The sequence below is a fragment of the Centruroides sculpturatus genome, unplaced genomic scaffold (assembly GCF_000671375.1).
Source record: "Centruroides sculpturatus isolate CEXI.00-Female unplaced genomic scaffold, Cexi_2.0 scaffold1193, whole genome shotgun sequence".
Taxonomy (NCBI): domain Eukaryota; kingdom Metazoa; phylum Arthropoda; class Arachnida; order Scorpiones; family Buthidae; genus Centruroides; species Centruroides sculpturatus.
The window spans coordinates 240,220-263,977 of NW_019385473.1; the positions used below are offsets into that span (position 1 = coordinate 240,220).

Consider the following 23,758-nt stretch of genomic DNA (forward strand, 5'->3'; position numbering starts at 1 on the left):
TAAAACTAGATTTAAAAAACAATAGAGAGACTATTATTTTACATGTAGGTATTTCGACAAAATTCAGTGGACTTAAATTTTGATTTTAAACACGTAGAAACGCTGTTTTTTTGCATTAAAATGCTACTTCAAATTGTCAATTTTTAAAAGTTTTCTTCCCGGGGAGGGACTCCCTCCCCGGACCCCACCCCAGCGTTGCGCGTAATATTCGTTTTCGCAAAAAGTTTATCTGGCCCATTAGCCCCCTTATTCAGATCCGCCGCTGGTCAAGGGTGTCACAATTTTTTATTTTTCAATCAGGGGTGCCACTCAATGAAAAAGGTTGAAAAACACTGGTCTAAGGTTATAGTAACTGCCATGTTATTATGTCATGCATAACTGACAAACATCCATGATGTCATGACTACCTCTTGTGGCAATCATGCACACCATTCATAACATCATTTTTGATGTGATGAATGATGTGAGAAGTTGCTGCCTTGTGCATGCAATCATGTGACGACAAAAAAATTGTATATGATTGCATGATTAAGGCAGAGATTTTCCTACAGTGGTTTTTTTAGGGCCTATGATAAGTGGAAAAAAAAACTCTAACTGAAATTTTTATATAGTTAGATGGATAGCATGTATCTTAAGGATATCATGGAAGTACAGTAAATTAAGTCAATTTGATGAAAAAGCCTGAAAAAATTAGTAGGTGAGGAAAATTACCAGTTATATGTGATTGCAGGTAAAATTGTCATTCAAACGAATATTAATAAAAAATGTGAAACAATTGATGTATAAAGATTATTATTGAAAGTATTTAGTCTTTGTTTAACAATTTAATACTATAGCTTGCTATCATTAATGTTTAAAAAATAGTCTGCACAATACAGATTTAAAACCCTTTATGTCCTTAGCCTGAGTTAACTTGGGCAGTTTACATAGTGTTACAGTAAAAATGGGTCTTAAGGGTTATAACTTTTCCAAAAATGCATGAACCAGCATATATACATTGTTATCTATCACCTATGGAAATTTCGTGAATTACTTTTGCTGCAAATAATTTTTTATAATGTGTTATTAATTAGCTAATTAATTGCGCTTTTGTTTTTTTATGGGATTTTTTTTATCAAATTAATTAAATCGTTCTAAACTTCTATTTGACCGATTTGACGTTGGTAAAATTTTTTAAAATACTATTGGATGTTTTTTATAACATCAGCAGATTTTTTTGTTTTTTATTCAGTAGAATTTTTACATATAGCTCTTTTCGATCCCCCATATTTTAATAGCATAAAAATTGAAAATTTTCTGTTATATTTGAATAGATGTGGTAAACTACTTCCCCACCTGCTTTAAACAGATTTTCTCACGGCATACATATAAACAGCCTGGAAAAGCAGTCACCAGCTGTTCTCAAGGTCAACCTGTTTGGAAACAATGTAGACTGCATGTGTGAATTTTCATGCAGTGTCAAATGGAAGAATAACAATCCCTGCAGCTATATTTATCAAATAAAATAAACTAAAAAAAATGCTTTTAAGTTTTTTATATAGTTTTGCTATAAAAACACATTTTTCGAGGTATTTATTTCATGGCAAATTTTTTGGCTGTCAGATTTATTTTTAAGTGGAAATAATTATTTAATATAAAAAAATCAACAGATTACATAATTTTCTAAGCGGAAATTAATTAGGCCTCAAGAACTAAAAAAGTTAAACTGATATAAATTATACTATCCTATTTTGCATAAAAAACAAAACAGAATCACTTTTATTCTGTTTTGAACAAAGGTAATTTTTAAATTCTAAATTAAAATTAAATTTTTACCTTATAATAAATAGCAGAAGTCAATGCTGATTTTACTTGAATTGCAGCTACTTCCATCATGTATTCATAATGAAGTTCAAAGAGTTGTGAAATTACAAGTGAAAGATAATAAGATATAGCAAATAAAATTCCATGCCAAAGATAATCTTGACTTTCTATAAAATCTAATAAAAGACTAGGGAAGAAAAACTTAATATAAGTTATTTGCAAAGTTCTACAATTTAAAATTAAGTAATTATCATGATTATTGTTTTTCAAAAGAAAAGAGTTAAAATAAACTAGAAACTAAACATAATTAAAAAAAACAAATTTCATCAGAAATATATCAAAATAGTAAATTACTCAAATATTTTTTATGATAATTGTTAAATATTTTACAACAACTCAAATAAAAATAATTTAATATATTTTAACTGACTTGTATAACTTTCTCTCTCAAGGAGTAAGTTAAAGTCTACGGATAGTAACTTCAAATTCATAAAATTTAAACAATGCATGTTAGTTGTTAGAAATGTGCAATAAAAATTTCTCTGTTTATATAATATAATTTATATATTTGAAATAAGACAAACAATTTATATTTGTAATTGTTAAAATAAATCACTTATATAATTCAAACATTCATGATTTTGAAGAATAACTAATCTCATCTATTGTATTCCATCTATATCTATTTATATCTATTGCATATACATATATATTTAATTAATCTAATTTTAGTTTACATATTAATTTTTAAAAATCTTACTGTAAAAAATATGGTGAAAGAAAACTGCTGAACACAAACAATATGTTTAAAATTGCACCAATAAAAAATGGTTTTATACAAATCCTAAATAATGCTCGAAACAATGATCGTTTTATTACTTTATGTTCTAATGGTTCTGCTGTATCATCATCATCATCAAAAAGTCTTACATTTTCTTCAGGCTCTTCCATTACTTTAATACTATAAATAAATTATAAATTATTATTATTATTGTCTTACAGTAAAAAAATGAATAATACATATAATGTTTTCATGTTACGATTATAAGACATTTTATTCCAATAATATGTTTAAATTAATTAAAAATCATTATTTATACTTTGCAATTTAAGTAAAATATTTATAAGATCAATAGTATAACTTGTAATATAGATGAGATTTATAATTTTTAACAGTAAGCATATGCAATATAAATCATAATTTCTTTTATACTATTTAAACTCCATAAATTAAAAGTGGCAAATGCAAATGACAAATTTGCTTACATTGGCATTAAATGATATCTTATATATTGTTAATCTGGATTTGGTTCACAAAATTAGAAAAAGTTAGAAATTGTAGTAACAAATTCAGATTTAAAAAAAAAATAAAAAATTTCAATTAAGATTATTCTTATTAGATCAAGTTTATAATCCTTCAGCATTCGTTCTCCATCACAAAGAATCAGTTTTATTATTTGTAAAGAAAATTCAACAGCAATAATTGTAAAGAATTGTAAATATACTTGTATTACAGAAAGTCCAGAAAAATGCAAACACATTTGTACATTATTAATTGCTTATAGTTTGAGCTAACAAAGACTAGTATGCAAATTTATTGTCACAAGTCTACAATTAAAAGATTCATTGAAGTGAGAATTATGGTGGAAAAAATAGAGGGGTCCCCAAAAGAAGCTGTGCAGCCACAATAAAAACACATTTTATAAACACTCTGAAACAAATCAGTAATGAATTTATAATAAAGACAGAATTTGGGTTGGATGTGAGTCAGGACATGATATGGAAAGTCATCAGAAAGTCTGAAAACATCAATTGCGGATAAAATTAAACACTGCTCAACAGTCTATGGAAGTAAATGTAAAATATGCGAGTTAAAGATAAAATTTTTGAAAAAAAATGGAAAAATTGTTAATGTCATGGGTGGATGATGAAAATCAACAAAACATTCCCTTGACTCAAGCTGCTATAACTGAAAAGCAAAATCAATTTGTGATAATCTTAAGGAAACAGATGGAGGCAAAGAAACTTTTTTGGGAAGAAAGGATTGATTTATAAGATTTAAATTCCAAAGTAACTGCCACAGTGTAAAATTATGCAATGAAGCAGCACGTGCAGATGTTGTGGTGCTTTTCCTAAGGAATTTCAGGGTTATGTAGAACAAGGCAACTATTCTCCAGACCTAATCTTTAACGTTGATGAGACTGGGCTTTATAGGAAAAAGTTACCAGCACAAACTTTTATTTCTCATGAAGAATGTTCCACCCCAGGTTTTAAAGTTGCAAAAGATAGATTAACTCTTTTGTTGAGAGCCAATGTTTCAGGAACTTTGAAACTTAAATCAATGTTAGTGTATCATTGCTTTAGAGAGTCTAAATAAAGACATGTTGCCAGTTTATTCGAAATGGAACAAAAAGCTTGGGTCACACAAGATGTTTTCACAGATTGGTACACAAGTTATTTTTGCTCTACTATGCTTCACTTTTGTGAAGAAAATAAATTACCACCCAAGACACTTCTTCTCTTGGACAATATTCCAGGGCATCCTCAAAACCTTGATCAAATTAGAACACCATTAGATGTCAAGGTTGTTTACATGCTTCCCAATACAATATCTCTTTTGCAACCAAGGAGTTATTTCTTCTTGATCTTTTGCAATGGATCAAGGAGTTATTGCAACCTTCAAAGCTTATTATCTCTAATACATTCATGGAAATGATGAGAGTTTTAGACACTTCACACAAAACAATTAAAGACTATTGGCGGTCTTTTGATATTTTAAAAGGCATTAAAAACATCAAGTCAGCTTGAGATGAATTTTCAGCAAAATACTTAAATGGAGTTTGGCATAAACTTCTGCCAGCATTCATGCACAATTTTGAAGTAGCACATCAAGAAATTTAATTGAAGACATTACCAGACTTGCACGTGATGTGGGATTAAAAGATGTTACAGCTGAAGATGTGACAGAACTTTTGGAAGCCCATGATCAGCCACTCACGAATGAAAACTTAGAAGAATTATACAAAGAATTAGATTGTGAACAGTCAGAGAAGAAAGAAAACAAAAAAGAAACTCCAAGAGTTATGAAAATGGCTGATCTAAAGTGTATCCTTTCAACTATGGAAAGTTTGACGGATGAACTTTGTGAGTTAGACAACAATTGGGAGTGAAGTCAAATGTAAAAAGGAGCATCATTGCATCCATTGACCATATTCCAAAATTCTTAATGAAAGAAAACAAAAATCTAAACAATTAAAGATAGATACTTTTTCCGAAAAAATGTAAGAGATATGGAAACTTTGAAATATCATTTGTATTTCTTAAGATTTTTTAATAAAAACATTATACTTTATTTTATCATAAAATACATTTTAAAAATTAAATTTATAATTATATATATTTTGCGTTATATTACATTAATAAACAAAATTATTTGCTTATTTTTCACTTACGTAGAACCTAACTGTATACCTCAATGTAAATATGGGTCATTTTACACCAATTCGATTTGTGCCAGCTTTTGTAGGAATGGAACTGCGGCATAAACCGAGGGCTACCTGTATTTATTGGCACAATCTTTGAAAATGGATTAAAAATGACAATTTAATTTTAGAAAATCTTGTGAAATCAATGCTTAAACAAGTAGGAGATGTAATTTACAATTATGGTGGACATATTAAGTATTGATAACAATCACAAGTGTAAAAATGTAAGTTGTAAAGAAGATTGTAAGCAATTTTTGTAATTACAGTAGAGTGTTGATTTTCCGAATCAATTGGGGACTGGGATTGTCCAGATAACTGATATTTCGGATAACTGATTTACGTACGAAAAAATAGTTTAACGTATCTGATGTCAAATTTTTATCTGTTGCGTGTCGCTTTGCGTTGAATTTTCGTCGATGTTAAACCTAACAAAGACTATTGTATTGTTAAAAATTATTTTTTTTATTTTGTACAAACAAAATAAATATATTTAAAAATATAAAAATAATAAAAAATTATACTTCAGATGTTAATTTAGTATCAAAAACGTAAAATATTTGAGTAACCAAGACATAGCCAAAGATTGAAGCGCCACAGCACTGGCGAAAATTTAAATTTGCCGACTGGAATTCTTTCAGATGATTGACGTTTCGGATGATTGACTTTTGGAAAATCGACACTCTACTGTAATTGAAAGCATTGTTAAAAATTACTGGAAGTGAAAGCACTTTTATTTATAGTATTTTGAAAAGTGAAATGTTTCTTAGTAACTAATTGTACATTCTTTTACATGTACTTTTGTAAGACATTAGAATCTACAATAAAGCATTGAAAAATTACACAAGTCTTTAAGACTTGTATAAGGCTGTAGATCTAATATTTTCTTTCACATTTTTAAAAACCCTTAAAGCACTGTACTTACAGCATAATATCTGAATAGTAATTCTAAACATACAAGTAAATATGATTATAATAAATATATAATTAGCTAACTTAGAATTAATTGGTAATTCTAGCTTAACTGATTAAAAATTTAAAAGATATCATTTTTTATATATGATAAAATATGAATTTATATAAATTCAAATGCACTATTACAATAATGAGTCAACTAAATTTGAAAGTGAAAGCTAGCAGCTTAAAAGTGAATTCGTAATGTAAAATATGTGTGTATATATTTATATAAATTAATTTTACTTACATTTTTGGTTGCATCCAAGTTATTTTACAGAAAGCTTTATTAAACATTTTAGATATAAGTTCTGTATGCAGATCAGGACATAATGGTAGTAAATTATTTATTTGAAGTTGATTATGATAACCTTTCATCAAAATGCTATTAAAAAAAACTAACAATAATTATAAAATTCAATTTAATTTTCATTCATAAATATTAAGTTACTAGCCTTTTTGTCCAGAAAAATGTAATGTAAGAAAATGGAGAAACATTTTTTAGAGGACATATATTCTGAAAATTTGAATAATTAGTATTATATATTGGTATCTTAAATATATTACTATTAAAATAAAATACATACTTTGGAATCTCCAACTACTTTTTCAGGAAAAAGGGACAGGATAAATTGTATTGTAACAAGTAATGATTTTCCAGAGAGGCTTGTTATTAAAATAGTGTCAATTTTATCTGACTAATAAAAAAATTTAAAAAATAAAATTACATCATTATATTATATGGAATATTTTATTATTTAGAATACAAAATTTTATGAAAACATTATCACTTGAACTAATTTTAAAATACATTTATTTCAGATAAATCAGTTTCAATAAATCTTTAAAATGCTTTAGGAATATATTTATCCATTTTCAAAATCTCATATAAGTAAAAAAAAATATTTCACAGATTTTTATAAATAGATGGATAGATGTATCATATTACTAATAAAATTAATTGACATAAAACACAGCATATGTTTGTTAAAGTAATTAGATATAACTTTAAAATATTTTTGAAAAGTTCTCTCATCATGGGCTATATATATATATATATATATATATAAACATTTATTTATTGATTATTTTAAAATATTTTGTAGTTTAATTCTATTTTTTTTCTTTTGTTATACAAGTAAAATAATCTCTAAAAATAAAAAAATAAAAATAATAATAGTTACATTTGTGTTTCATTAATTTAATTAAACTAAATTAAAATTTAATCCCATCCATTATTAAATTATTTTTATCAATAACAATGATTTGACTTGGTACAAACTCAATAAAGTTAACATTTTCAGTCTGAACAGAAAAAAATCTCCCTAAAGAGTGAAATTACAAGATACTCTTGAACATAAAGAACTTCAAAAATTATTATTATTCTTATCTTTCACAAATGTAGTATAAAAAAAAAATCAAAATTAATTGATAAAGTACTGTATATGCTAAGTATTGTTTGATCTGGTTTATGAACTTTTTTGCAGGAGATATGCAAAGACAAAAACAAGCAAATAATAGACAGTTTTAAATTAACTTTTTTCAATTGCTTTATCAAGTTTCATTTTATTTCATAGTAACAATTGTTCTGTATTGATGCAAAAAGTTAGTTTTCCATATGTTATTACAGAGTTTTATAAAATGTATAGTATACTATTGCATCATTTTCAACTGTAAATATAAATTAGCTTTGAATGTTTAATGTAGTGGCAAACATTTTAAAATAGATAAGGACAAAATGTGTATGCAATGATAAGTTAAAGAGACACATGCTGTGTTAAGCAAGGATATATAATTAATTTTTTGTGATTATAGTTTACTATGTATTATAATCACATTATTTCAAAATGTTACAATACAGGTAAATAACAGTTATTTATACACAAATGAGTGTTTTCCTGTGAAAATAAAAATTTCAATGTTTACAATGCCTCACAATCAGTCCCAAAATCACTTCTAAATTCTCCCCATAAAAGAAAAAAAATACTGTGTGAGAAATTGATAATAGATTTAATTTCATATTTCTTTCAGTACATTCTTTTATTTCAGAAAATGAAAAAGCCAATGTAAAATCAAAACCTATATCTAAAGACAAATTTATTTAAAATAAATGATTTATTCCAAAAATCTTTTAAAGAATAAATCCATATTTATACAGTTTTTAAATGAAGCTCTGTGTGTTCAAATATAATAAATTAATCATTTAGTGTTATTCTTAAAATGATTGGGTTAAATAATGTTTATACAGTATTTGTATAATAAATTAAAATTAACCAAGCCATTTTTCCCCATCTTGTCATCAATATAAATTTTATTTCCTCTGTTTTCTAACAATAACTAGGCTTAGGAATTTTAAATATTACCTAAAAAAAAATGAATTGTTTGACACTGATTTATATTTTTGTAACTATGGTTTTCTTGAAAAAGTAGAAAATATCATATCAAATATCAATTTTTATGAGAATGAAAGACTAACATTATGATTGGAAATTTTAATGAAATGTAAAAAATAATAATAAATTGCCTCATCCATCAGAAAAACTTTAAAAATAAAAACTTGTACAATATATTTTTAGCTTAAGTAAAATTTGGAAAAATAAATGTCATCTTTAAATTTTACTTTGAATAAATTCACCAATTGTTAAAATTTTGAAAGGATTACACAAAAAGCATAATCTATCAGCCATTATTTATATTTTTGTAGAGTAAAAAAATTATATGAAAATTAAAATTAATTAATATGGTTATATGCAAGATCAGAGAAAGATTAATCTATCTTATTTTTCATGCTGTGTGAAATTGGGGAAAAATAATTAAATAAATTTTCTTGTTTGGACAAAATTGTCCAAAAAATAAATTACATTTAAAAAACTCTAAAAAATCAATTATAATAATTTATGATAATTATTCATATAAATATTATAATATAATTCTTTTTTGTGCACTATGATTAGCTAATTGTAGAAATATGCTGAAGCATGCTTGACTGTTTTGGCTAAAAGATAGCTACCAAAATGGCATTGGTCACTTTCTCTCTCTATGCTGGCTCTTTAATGTTTGGCAGCTTTATTTTCATGCTATTCTGCATATATACAGTAACTATTCATTTTAATGCTACATCATGATGTTGTCTTAAAAAGGAATTTTAAATGTTAACAAACATTTAATTTAAACTTAGTTTTATCACTAAAACTCATTTGAATTAATGTGATAGTTGAGTAGTATAGCTGGAAACATCTATTATTGGTTCTTAATGCATCATATGGTTCACTTATGATAACCTCTGATTGTTGTTCGTTTGAATTGTGAATGTAGGCACATCTTTGTTTCAAATAAGTAAAAATATTTTTACAAATGAATGGATAAATAAGTAACTTAGTACAAAGAAAGCAATATCTGAAGATAGAAATCAAAAATTTTTAAAATTATTATAACCTGGATATTATTTACCATTTCAGAAAATTAAAATATGATTAAAGAGGTGTGATATATTCATTACCAAAAAAGTATCATTTTATGGAAAAGATTTAAATAATAAAATATTTATTGTAGGCATATTTAATCTAATATTATATTATTTAATAAAAAAGTTGCTTACTGAATGATCTATTTGAAGAATAGCTGAATATAACTGCAGAATAACAGAAAGCATTTCTAAAGTCCAGAATCCAGAAAGTAACAATGATGTTCCAATTCCTTTTCTTCTTGCAAGTAAAGTAAGAATCAGAATCAAACACTGAAATAAATAAATAATCTTAAATTATTTTTAAATTATATATCTTATTCAAGAAATAAACATTGTTTTCTAAAGTCAGATAATATTTATTACATTTGATTTTACAAAAGTAACATTTGTTAATTATNTGCAGCTATATTTATCAAATAAAATAAACTAAAAAAAATGCTTTTAAGTTTTGCCAAAATTTGTTACATATTATTTTTCTTAACATAAAATGTTTAATTTTTACATATCAAATTTTTAAAGACTATTAAAAACTTGTCTTTTATATTTTTATAGATGTTAAATTTCTTCAACTTTCTTCAAAAAATAAATAATAATAAACATAGGACAAAACTCAATAAATATATTGTAATTGTCTTTGTATTTACTTACAAAAGAAGAAAATTCAATAATAGGAGCACTCAATTCAGCACCAATTAAAGGCAAACCTGAATTTACATTTTGTGTAATTTCTATAACATCAACTATAGACAGAAGAGCAAGAAAAATGTTCAAAAGCTGAAAAAAATAATATCAACTATTAAAGAAATGTTAAAATTATATTTAAAAAGTAAATTATATCATATTATTCAATCATTTTTCAATATTATCAAAAATACTATATTTAAAGAAAAAATAATTGTATAATATACTCAATGAAAGACTCATCTTCTAATTTTAAATTATAATCCTAGAATTAGCTATTGTATAAACAAATGCCAAATATAAATTTTAATAGAAAAAAAATAATCTTTCCACAAGAGTATAAAATATTGGTTGTATGGTAATAGATTTAATTTTTTAAATATGTTTAAATGCTTCAAATTGCTGTTTTTATTAATTAAACATAAGTAAAATACATATTGGTAACATTTAATTTCATGAGGGATGAAAATTTCTTAGGTGTATTTCTTTATTTTAAAAGTTATAGTTCTGTATTATTATTGTGCAAAATTTGAGAACAGTATCAGTGGCAGAGATGGAAAGATGATTACAACTGAAATTATAATCACCAATTTGCTAATGATTCTTGATTTCATCAACCATCAACCAATGGTTCTTGATATGACATTGAAATATGTTATTATAATTCATTATAATGAAATAATTTGTGAGAATTGGTTATCTTTTACAACAGATTTAACTTATTTTGTTCTCTAAAACTGTTTTTTACGTTTAAAATAATATGGCCAATCTGTCTAGAATAGACATTTGTATTTCATGTTGCTTTTAAAGATTGATCTTAAAATTCAATTATGTTTAGATTTCTTGCTTGTTCTAAAAAAATGTTCAACTTGATGTGATATTTTATCTTCTCATCAGTTATGAGAATTATATGTATCAATAACAATAATTATATCTTTTCAACTCTGCCTTCTGTAATTTTTTGCTAATGACTTGATCTTAAATTGCAACCATAAACCTTCATATCTCAAACAAATCTCTACAAATAATCAGGAATATAATGCTCTTTATTAGATATGGGATGCTGAAGTTTTTATTACTGTTTTTCACATTTTGCAACTATAATTTCTATTATGTTATCTATAATAACATGCATGGCAATACTATTATCTCAAATGTATTAAATATATTTGCAATCTACAAAACATTGAACTGTATAACAATAAAGAATATTTGATGAAAAATATTCCTATCATATTATTTTCTGTTGCTTGCATAGAATCTTCACATTTAAAGTATGAAGTAATTGAAGTATGAACTAATTAATCTATCAATAAAAATTTTTAAATGATATTTATATTTTATCATTATTGCTCTCATTTTATTTTGGAAATATATTAATTTTGTAATTATTTTCTAGTTTATAAAACTGAAAATATTCATGTAATTAATGTTTAATTTATCAGTTTTATATTATAAAATATGAAAACAAGAATATTAATTGGACAAAATAATTAATTTGTTCTTTAAATTCTATATGACTAATTTGTCATTCAAAAAATTAAAGAGTAAATTTTGAATTAGAATTTTGACAAAAAAACTGATATCAAAGAATTATTCCATTCAACCAAAGTTACACTCCCTAGCCTAATATTAACACAATTATCCTAATATATGCTGTATAACTGCATTATTCCATTCCTTAATATATAAAAATAAGTTAATTTAGTTTTATAATTTATTAAATAAATAGATTAAAACAAATATTTGGAATGTTAATTACAATTTTTCCCATACTGTAGAAGGTCCATGAATTCTGACATGATTGACTAGATGTAATTTTCCATAATTCTAAAGGAAATAACAACCACAGAAAACCACAAGGTATCCATACTAATACTGTGTTAAAAAAACATGGTGTGAAATTAGGAGTTGTAGTATTCCAAGTCAAATTTTGGACCTAAATAAAAATGAAAATGTAACAAAATTAAAATTTATACTTATTAATATATAAATAAAAAACGCTAGTAACATATTAAATACTTATCTACTAGAAGCATTCTTATTTCTATTATAAGCAAGTTAATCGTGATTAAAAAAGTTTTAAATTGACAAAAATTTATTGAATCATTAATTGGTTATTAAATTATTAATTTGAAAATTTGATGTAATAGATAATCATATTGCATCTGTTGATAACTTTTATAAGTAATTGATTTAAAATGATAAATTTAAAAAAATTTGAAAAAACAATTCAGAGTGAGATATTCTCATTTCAATATTTGACTAAGTTGTCATTATGATACAGTTAATTAATTCAATAGCCAATCAATTATTCATTAAATTTTAGTAAATCATTGATGTTTGATATCATTAATTAAATTAGTAATTAAATTGTCTAATTGGCTAATTTATACTTTAATAAACAGTCTGTTTAGTTTCACTTATCAATGTAAAAAATTATTTCACTGATTATCATAGTCAATAATCTTTCTTGTTAATATCCTTGCCAATAAAAAACAACAGAGAAAGAGTAACAATTAACAAGAAAATAGTTTTAAAAGGAAAAAAAAGGTTATATAATTTAAAGTAAAACTTAATTAACAATGAAATACATTCACATCATTAACAATTGCCACAGTGTTTAATTGAATAGTCACATAAAAGCATCCAAATGGCAAAAAGAGAATGAATTGTACCATAAATAAAACTTGATCAAGTTTATTAATAAGTTATTACAGTAGCATTATTAATGTAAATAAAAATAAAATAAAATCAATATGATTAGCATGTTAACAATCAAGGTTTTTATTTTCAGTTTTCATTATACAGGTATCAATCATACAACATAGTACTTCTATAACACTGTTTGAAAATTGGGGATATTCCCTCTAAAACACAACTTCCAGTTTCACTCTAACATGATTTTGGAAATCCTCCATACAAAATTTCTCAATTTTTAAGTGTAAACTTCATTATTCTTTATTTCTTTTTATTCAAGTAAGCATGCATGCATGTCTCAAATTTATCCATGAATTTTAGAATATTGAAATTTTCAAATTATTTTGTGCCTTTTGTCAGGTTTACTTTAATGAAAACTGATAATACTATTTTTTTATTCCTTGTCCTAACTTTCCTATCAACCAGGTGTCGTTTTGCTTTCAGACTTTATAAAAAGAAAACATGTCACTGTCTTCTTTTTATAGATTAATCTTTGTATTTAGTAAAATTTATTTAAAATTTTTAGATAAATGTTATTAAACTTATTTTTAACTGTAGGTAAGCAATCATTCATAAAATAATGAACAAAATACAGCAGTACCTTGGTACTTGAACACAAATTCTGGAAGAAAGTCGCTCAGTACTCGACTGAACAAACATTACCCACTAGACAAATTTTTGATTAATAACATATTTTCATTTCATTGTCCATAAAAATTTTTTATGATAAAAATAAAAAATATGAAAATGTTGCTGCTATTTCAAATCAACAAAAGAACTTAGATGACAATTATACTTTGTAAAAAAGAAAACACCCTTGTTTAACTAAAATTAGTATTAATGTGTCATACAGTACTTTTAATTGTGATTATTAGTTATTCATTCATTGAAAATAAATTATTGATTGCTTTAATAAACATATTTCTCTTAGTAACGAAAAAAAATAGTATACTTTTGCTAAATTCTGGAATGTAACCCTATGTTTTGTATTAGTCCTTTGTTTTGTATAGCACAGATTCACATAACATAGAACTTTTTGGAAACATAACTACCATGTTACACAAGAGATACCGGTATTAAATTTCTATCAAAAAACGGTAATAAACAAAATAGTAATAATCTATTAACAAACAAAATTTAAATGTGACATTATATATAAAGTTTCCTTTCAAACATAATATTTAAATCTTAAGTGAAAATATAGAGGAGTCACATAAAAAACAAGAAAAATTACAAAATTATGTTTCATTATAACATTAAGAAGAAAACCTAATCATTGTATAAAAGTTGTACAAATATAGTATAACAAATTAATATTAAAACATTAGCTTCATGACTATATTAGAAACAAAATTATATTACTTAATGCTTTATACAAATCACTAAACTTCAATAAAATGAGAAACATTTTATTTTATAAACAACTTTTACAGTTTTTTTTAATAAGAAATTTCACTTAAAATGAATATGAGAATTAAACAACCATATTTTTTATGCTTCATATTTTATTATTATTATTTTAACCTAAGCTATAGAGTTCAAAGATTAGTTTTAGTAAAAGAAATATTTCAGATATTAATTCATTTTGTATTTATCAAATTATGCAAAATTCAGGTTTAAAAGAAAGATATGATAAGTGTATTTCCTGTACTGGGAAAAAATATAAAAGTTTATAAAAAAACTATCTGCTAGGCTATTACCTAAGGATGCAAAAGACACACCAGATAATTTGAGAGCACCATGGGTGTACAGCGTTCCAATCAGTGACCATAGATTCCAGAGAGATTTAGTCTATATTGGATCAACCAAACGATCGGTACAGAAAAGAATCATGGAACACAAATGACAGTGACAAAAGAACTGCCATGTCAACATACGCAACGGTTCCTGATGTACGAGCTGACTTACAAAACACCAGTCTCATCAGAAAATCATTCCAGACAGACCACATCAGGGCCCTGAAAACCCTCAAAATTTACAAAGTAAGCAGGTTGGGAAATTGTATAAATTTCACAGACAATAACACAATATCATATGCGTGGAGATATGAATGTGGAGAGCAACTCCACTAATAATTACATATTATTTCCATAAGGATGAACTCCTGCATTAATATACAAATATGGGGGCTTTTGGCTATACATTATTTCTATTACATTAATTCAAATCTTTGTTCTTAATTCCATACTGATTAAAATTAATTTTGTATTCAAAACATTTGAAATCATGGCATTCCATATTTGGAACGATACTGAACCTAAAGCAGATCTTGATAAAGGATCAAAAATGTTCATTCATTTGGTGTATGCATATCTTACCAGAAATCTAAAGATTTAGAAATGATATTTATCTGATAGGCTATTATCTGAGCTGTAGAAATTGTTAAAACAAACTGCTTCAAGTTATATCAAGGGTTACTGAAAGTTTTACACAACATGACAGTGCTATAACACTCTGTCAAGCACACAGTGCAGAGTTAATGATGCAGGTTAGTCTGTCCTTCTTTCTCAGACAAGGCTGAAATTATTTAGTAAATTTGACATTGATAAAGTAAAAACATTTTAAAAATAATAATAGAAATCATGTAGCAGTATTTAATTATTATGCTTACTGCAGTTTCAAAATTTTATGGATAGAAAATCATATATGTATACATACAGTCTATATTTTTTCAATAACTCAAAAATATATAAAAATAAGTAATTTTTATTTATAATATTTATTTTTTATTTTGTGTTCATACTATATGTAAACATATTTCAAGTTTTTCACGTTATTATAAATATACAGTGATCTATTACAGTAGAACCTCGATTATCCGACTCAATTGGGGACTGGGGTTGGTCGGATAATTGAAAAGTCGGATAACCGAAAAGTATGAAAAAATCCATTATTAGTGTAGTATATTATTATATCCCATGTAATTAGTATATTAGTATATCGCTATTAACCTACTTCATGTTGAATTTTCATCGATGTTAAGCCTAACAAAAATTTTTTTAAATAATAATCGTCGCTATTGTATCATTAAAAATTAGAAAATTAAGCCTCGTTTAAATACTGGCTCCCTTTCATGGTCGAATGAGTGTTGCCAGCTAAAACACGTAAAAATAATATTAAAGTAGCCAAGACATAGCCAAATATTGTAGCGCCACATCACTAGCGGACATTTGAAATTTGCCGACTAGGACGGTCGGTTAACCGAGGTGACGGTTAATCGAGAGTTGGATAATCGAGGCTCTACTGTATATACTAAAATTTATTTGCATATTGTACTCAGAATAATCAAATGACCTTTTTCAGAAGTATGAATACAAATAATAGAAGTGCCATTCTTCTGGAAATATACTATTACAGTTCTACAAAGAGTATTCCTCAAATTGCACTATAATTTTCCATCTAAATACAACAAATTTCCAAAGAGTTGCAACAGAAAATATAGTAGCATCCATGGAAATTTTATCACTTCCAACATATGCCAAAAAACATTCAACAGATGTGCAATGTAGCATATTTAAACCATATCACATTTTTATAACAACAAATGGCACAGAGTTGTCTTGAAAGATACAAGATTTTGTACCATGAAATTGTTTCTTGATTGTTAGAATTAGCTTGGTACATAAAATGTTTCAGTGCCGCTATTATTAGAGATCCATATATAGTGTTTCTGTCAACAACTTTACCAAATATGCATTCACACATCATTTGACTCACCAGAAACTTCACTATCTGCATCAAACAATTCCTATATAGGTCTTGCCTTTTCCTGACTAACATAGGGTTTGCCATCAGATCTGAACAGGCTAATTTGAATTCATTCAAAAATATAACAGTCTCACACATTAACACTCCAGTCCACATGCTGTTTAGCCCAGATAAGCCACTATCTGTGCATTTTACTTGTTGGTAATGACTTCTTACTTGGTTAAAACTCATGTTGCACAGACAATGGCACACTATTTGTGCATCCACTTTTATACCTGTCTACTTTTCCCACTCCTTATCTTGCTTTTCTTTTGTGTTTACATCAACTTTGTAACAAATGCACAATTGCTAATTGATAACAATATACTCTTTGCAGTATTTCACAAAAGAATAAATCTTTAATCAAAGCAACAATTATGGACTTTTTAAGCTGTATTAACTGTTAAAATTTTCCATTATGCATATAAAAGTGCACCATCTTCACACAAACTTTTATACAGTAATACCTTGACTTACGCTAACCCGACTTAAGCGAACCCGGAGTTACGAGATTTTCAAATCTCGACAATTCGTCTTTTGTTTGATACCATGCAACTCTTGATTACTCACTCCCCCCACACTATTGTTCAGCTTACATGTTCGGGCATGTCACGCAGAATCGACGCATAGCTACAATTTATTCTGTGTTATTTATTTCTGTGTTTGTTATATCTACGGAGACTTGAGAGACTCTACTATGTCATCCAAACGAAGTATAACTCATTCTTCTGCATCAAACAAGAAAAGAAAAGAAAAACTTTATCTTTGGAACGTAAAGTTAACCCAACTCTTCTATTGTGAATACCAGTATTTTGAAAAATCTTGTACTCACTCATTTATCTTTATTGTCCAGTACTTCTTAACCATTCGTAAAACAAATGTTTTCGGCCTCAGTCGAGGTCTGCATCAGGTTAAAAAAACAATTGGATTCCAATCTTAGAACAAATGTTTTTTTTTTTTTTTTTAATTATATTCAAACATATGCACGTGTTACGTAACATCATTGTTTCCTTGTTCTTCGCATATGTAGCACCACGCATAGGAAAGCATGTATTTAGAAGCAAGAATTTAAGAAGCTGTGAAAAATGCTCAATCTTAAAGACTGAGCATTTTTGATTGAGCATGTGAAAAAGATTGTTTTTGATTGAGCATGTGAAAAATGCTCAATCTTAAAAATTGAGCATTTTTCACAGCTTCTTAAATTCAAGCATCATTCATAAACATCACGGTATTATCACTGAGATAGAAACAATGTTATCTAAGATTTTATTAAACATTTTTTCTAAGTTTAGTCTCCGGCTCCAATTAAAAATAATTTGTATGTATCTATATGCAAAGTTATACCCCGACTTATGTGAATTCAACTTATGCGGTTATCGCTTGGTCCACCTATTGCGTAAGTTCGAGGTATTACGGTACTAATGAAGATGTAGTCACCAGAAAAATTGTTGTAGGATATTCTGTAGCAAATGAAAAGTGTTCTCATGTTTATGATGTCATGTATGATGTAATCTTTACAGCACCTTGCAAGTCTGCAGCAAAAGGATACTTTAATTTAAAAAATAAACACATTTTTTATAGGATTTTATGGATAATGCTACTGCTCTACAACTGCTACTGTACTATATATCTTATTATTATATTATATATCTGAAAACTTATATTTTCTAATTGATAAGATATTTAGCACCAAATATATATTCTATCAATGTATGCAAATACTTCTAATTTTTTTACAATACATTACAAAATAAAAGATGATATAAGATTCTAAAATTATTTTATTTGTCTGTAAATAAGTTCGAATAATGTTTCATCCTCTAAGCCAAATGACAGCATTATAATAGCCTGATTATTAACGACAACGATAAATAATTAGAAAGTTAGTAAATAATTTGATACTAATGGTAGATGTTAGGCACCATCTCTTATCTAAATTAATAATTACTGACTTTCTAATTATTAATTACAGCATTATAATAGCCCAATAATTAACAGTAATCATTTGGCTTAGTGTCAATATATCATGCTTTGTGATGTTGATATATATATATAGTTTCATCCTCTGTTGTTGATTTCAGCATCATTTCCTTCCTCTAAACGTAGTTCTGCAATTGCTGACAATCTTTTGTACTTATATTCAACTTTGAACATCCATATGAAGCTATATAACTCAATAATTAATCCCATTAAATACTATGCTAATCCAATTTAGGGTCTCGATTACCTGTACAAACTGAAATCTTTTCAAATTTATTTTCTTTGCAAACTTCTTCATTTAGAAAAATCTATCCCTGGCTATGCCATTTGTCATGAAACCAATCGTATGTACTCCTTTCCTTTTTTTTTCTTAAACAAATAATAAAATTTTAAAAGTGATAATAATTTAACTGTTTTACATCAGGAAATTATCAAAACAAAGTAAAAATATAAGATCAACCAGCTTTGGCAAACTAAGTTTCAAAAAATTTTAAACTCATTTGGTGTATCTGACAAGATATTCAAAGATAATCTGCAAGACTGGAAATATGGCTACACACTATTAATCGAATCTGCAATATCTCAGTCTATTAACAAGGACCAAACAAGTCTAAATAAGAGCAAATATCATCCCTGGTATATTAATCTACTTCATATTCCATATTCACAACCATACATGACTAAACTAATTAATTTCAATGTGAAAAGATTAATAGCACAAATATGTCTTAATAAATATTCTATTTACATAAATAATAGTTATATTAATTTTGTAAATACTCAATGCATTTGGTGTAACTCAGAAACTCTTCCTTTATCATCTGTTACAAGGCTTAGCAAGTTTATGTGATTCACTTAATATTAAACGAACAATTCAATGTGGTTTACTCCTTGAATTTAGAACAAATATAAATAATAATAATAATAAAGCTTTATATAAATTATATAATTACTTCATCAAGATCACAGAAATGCTAAAAAATCTAACTTAACGATTTCATTGTTTGTTGTTACTCTATAAATGTTATTTTTTCTATATTACTAACCTTGATGTTTTGATTGTTATTATCTGGCACTGTAATTAATGATATTAAGATTATTATTTATAATTCTGCAATTGCATTCAAATTAATTTTTATTTCAATAAATTTGATAAAAACAATAATGTTAATTATTTATACTAAATTTTAATTTACTTGAAGTAAGAAACAAAGTTTTATTAATGTACTAAGTAGCATTTTTGGTTTCTGATTAATCACTCTTGGTAATTCATAATTTTAAGAATATTTTTAAGAACAGTAGTAAGAAATTAATTTCATACTACTGTTAAAATAAAATTTTAACAATAAATACATACTACATAAAACTGGATTAACTAAATCCAACTCACAAACTATACCAGAAATATCTTGCACAAATTATACTTGCTAAAAGTAATGAAAAGCAAAACAAATTTCAATAATTTTTAAATTGAATATCACTTTAAAAAACACATGGAGTTTTTCATTATTTTTGGTAAGTATAATTTTTGTTGGATATTTTGGTGTAGTTACATGAGTTTGACTTAAAAATTACAACTGAAAATAAAAAATTTTCTTTATAAATTAATAAGATTTAATAGAAAAGTATATATAAAATCAAGCTGTCTAGGTAATTAGATAAATTTTTTATATATAATCAACCAATTCACAATTGACTTAAAATCAAATAATTAAGCATCATTGTCTTAGCTGTTAGAAATTAATTTATTTCTAATCTGAAAAAATCTGATTTTTAGTTACTTAAAGTTCTTTTTTGTTAATGAATAATATTTAGCGTTACAAAATTTTTTTTATCATTACTGTGCGAGTACAGGTAATCAAAAATTTATTGTTTCATAATGTTACACATAAATCACAATCTCAAACTCTGGTGATAAAGACCATGTTCAGCTAAATACCATTTATTTAGTTCTGAAACCATCCCATACTAAGCATATAATAGCAATATCAGATAACTCTGTTATAAATAGATGAAACAGTATCAATATTGACTCAGTGGCATAGCGTAGTGAGGGCGGCAGGGGCAGCCCGCCCCGGGAGGCACTTTTAGGGGGTGGCAAAATTTCACAATAAATAATAATAATAATAATAATATCTTGTAAAAATTTGAACCATTTCATTTCATATTTTTGTTTCACCTACGATTCAGACCGATTGAAATGAGCACAGAATTTTTCATTACTTATTCTGTGACGAAACTGAATTTTAGTCTTTTAAATTTAGATACCTAAATAAGAGGGCAGCAAAATTTTCCTCTGCCCTGGGTGGCTGACACCCATGCTACGCCACTGTATTGACTGAAATAAAAAATGAATAATATTGATAATCAATTATTAATTTTAAATGTTTAAGTGAAATCTTATAAAGCTACAAATTATTTTTTAAAACTAATAATATTCCCCTCCCTCCTCTCTCAAACTGAAATACAATAATAACAAAATTGCAACATTAAACAGCATAAAATTTAATAAAACAGTGGTCACTCATATCTATCTGCACATAATTTCCAAATGAATTTTCTTTAGTTTTGTTCTGTTCAATTTGATTGAAAAAAATCTATCTAATCTGGGTAAAATACTTTGTTTTATTAAATTTTATGCTCCTTTGCTATTTGGTTATTATTGTAATTATTATACAGTATTAATATGTAATGTACAGGAAATACATTAAAATATAATGATTATATACAATTGAGTTGATAAGATGATTAATATATAAAAATAATTTTATTGATTATCTATATATTAAAATTTATTATCATGCTTCTGGAACTGCATTATGTGATTTTTGATAAATAACCCAACAAATTACGTAAACAGGCACCGTACTGATGAGGAAAGATCAAGCTCTCGAAACACATTTATGGAAATAAAGATGAAAAATAAAATAATACATTATTTCCATGTAGATAGAGAGTGTAAAATTTATTACAATAGAACATATTGAAAACTTTCATTTAAACTTTCTGAAAGTTTTATTACACATTCTAAATATCAAATAATATGAAGACAATGGTCAAAATTAACATTATGAAAACTTTATATTTTTAAAAAGTTTTTTTTATCTAATCCAAACCAGCAAGAAATTCTTATCATTAGTAAGAATTTTCAATAAATTAAACAACTTCTCACTGAGTTACTGGAATAATAATCTACACTTGCAAACCTTTATAACACAATAACAAACTTTAATGAATACTAACATTTTCAACTGCATTTTCCACAAACATAGCTACAGTCAAAGACATAAGAAGTCTGATTTACAATAATGATAATTTCAACTGGATAAAAACTACTTAAACCATTAAAAAAGTCTTAGAATCCAATTGGTATTTTTGGTAAACAAATGTTTTTGTTTTGACTTGTATTTGACTGTCATCGACTAGTTCAAAACAATCTCAAACCAGTTTTTAATCATTTTAGATCAAAAACATCCACCGAAATGTAAGGTTTTTGTGTTCTAAACCTGATTTACAATAATCTGTCATCGTTCTTAGCGGGATGCCCAGACGAAAGACTAAAGAAACCGAGCAAAAATTTGAATAGATGAAATAACATCATTATCAAATATATTTTTGAATAATTTCAATATAATTTTCTATTTTACATATCAACGGACAATTAAAATGATTAATAATTTTAAAACATATCAATTTTTTAGTTTTAACACATGTATTTTTGGATTTTAAGAAGCATATAAACCAGAAAGCAATTTCAAAGCTTACAAGGCATGGTCTAGTCTATTATAATATCATATTATACCTAGAAAATTATATAATCATTTTCCAGGAATAATATAAAAATAAAACAATGCATTTAAAAAAAAATCAACAGAAATAAACTGATGACTCAGAGCTTACATTCATAAACAATAAATAACTAAGAAAACTTAAATAAAAATAAATAATAACTAATAAATTTCTATTTTATTCTCTCAAATTGTCTTTTATAATAAATAGAAAAATATACATGAGATTCAACTTACCCAGAGAGGGCTATCACAGAAACCGTACAAATCCGTCATGAGATCTTCCTAAAGCGATGCTTAATGATGACCGGGAAACGATTAAATGCCATCGTCTACAGCAAATATATATGTGTGAGAAAAATATAGACCGGTTGCTCATTCATTTTGAAACAGTAAAAAAAAAAAAAAAAAAGATAATAATTACAGTAATAACTAACTTGTTACGAAAGCAGCGTACGACGCGAGTAGTACATATTCCTTCGGAATAAAATTTCTTTGCGATAGCAGCAAACGAATCACGCCGTTCTTTACTCGCACGCCGATTAGTTCCCGCACGACTCACACACAAAGTCGCTTCTGTTTATCATCTGTAAGCCGACATTAGTGCATTGCGCGGTTATAACACAACGTTATGACATCTCTTGCCATAAAAACATCGAAGTTTATACAGTTAATTAAGTCTTTATTACTCGTTAATCATTAATTAATTGATATTTATAAATCATTTGAATATTATATATTTATANATAATGTTTCTTTATCGAAAAGGTTTATGTTAAAAATCACTTTATCATTAAAAATTATTTCATTTTTTCGTGTTTTTGTCAAACAAATAATAATCAAAACGTGAAATTAAATTAATTAATTTTAAACTCGATTATCCGGAAACATTTACTTTACGGAAAAAATAATTGATTCCGATATTTTCTGCTTTGTAGTTTTTGTTATATGAGAGAGAAGTAGAGGTTAAAATTAATACAATTTATTTCACACTTAACGACCTTCAACCTTATGAACGTACTTTAAACCAGTTTACAAAAATAAAAACATAATAATATATTTCTTACGATTGTATAAACTCTTAGAGTCAAACTAAAAATAATATTATAACTTATATTTTATTTTATTCGTATTATAGTGAACGTATTCAACATTAA

The 23,758-nt window shown here is 26.0% G+C and overlaps 1 protein-coding gene across 1 annotated transcript in view; it reads right to left on the bottom strand.

Annotated features, from left to right (window-relative positions):
- The window catches only part of LOC111639306 (multidrug resistance-associated protein 1-like), a 106,323-nt gene extending 83,073 nt beyond the window's left edge, over positions 1 to 23,250 (bottom strand). The window contains exons 1-10 of the mRNA XM_023385161.1: positions 23,039 to 23,250; positions 22,839 to 22,933; positions 12,149 to 12,325; positions 10,354 to 10,479; positions 9,838 to 9,975; positions 6,827 to 6,937; positions 6,695 to 6,756; positions 6,490 to 6,624; positions 2,564 to 2,764; positions 1,816 to 1,990 (exon numbers count right to left, since the gene is read on the bottom strand). Coding sequence (XP_023240929.1) covers positions 1,816 to 1,990; positions 2,564 to 2,764; positions 6,490 to 6,624; positions 6,695 to 6,756; positions 6,827 to 6,937; positions 9,838 to 9,975; positions 10,354 to 10,479; positions 12,149 to 12,325; positions 22,839 to 22,877 — 1,164 coding nt within the window. The 5' untranslated portion in view covers positions 22,878 to 22,933; positions 23,039 to 23,250. The remainder of the gene's footprint in view (positions 1 to 1,815; positions 1,991 to 2,563; positions 2,765 to 6,489; positions 6,625 to 6,694; positions 6,757 to 6,826; positions 6,938 to 9,837; positions 9,976 to 10,353; positions 10,480 to 12,148; positions 12,326 to 22,838; positions 22,934 to 23,038) is intronic.
- Between the last annotated feature and the right edge of the window lie 508 nt (positions 23,251 to 23,758).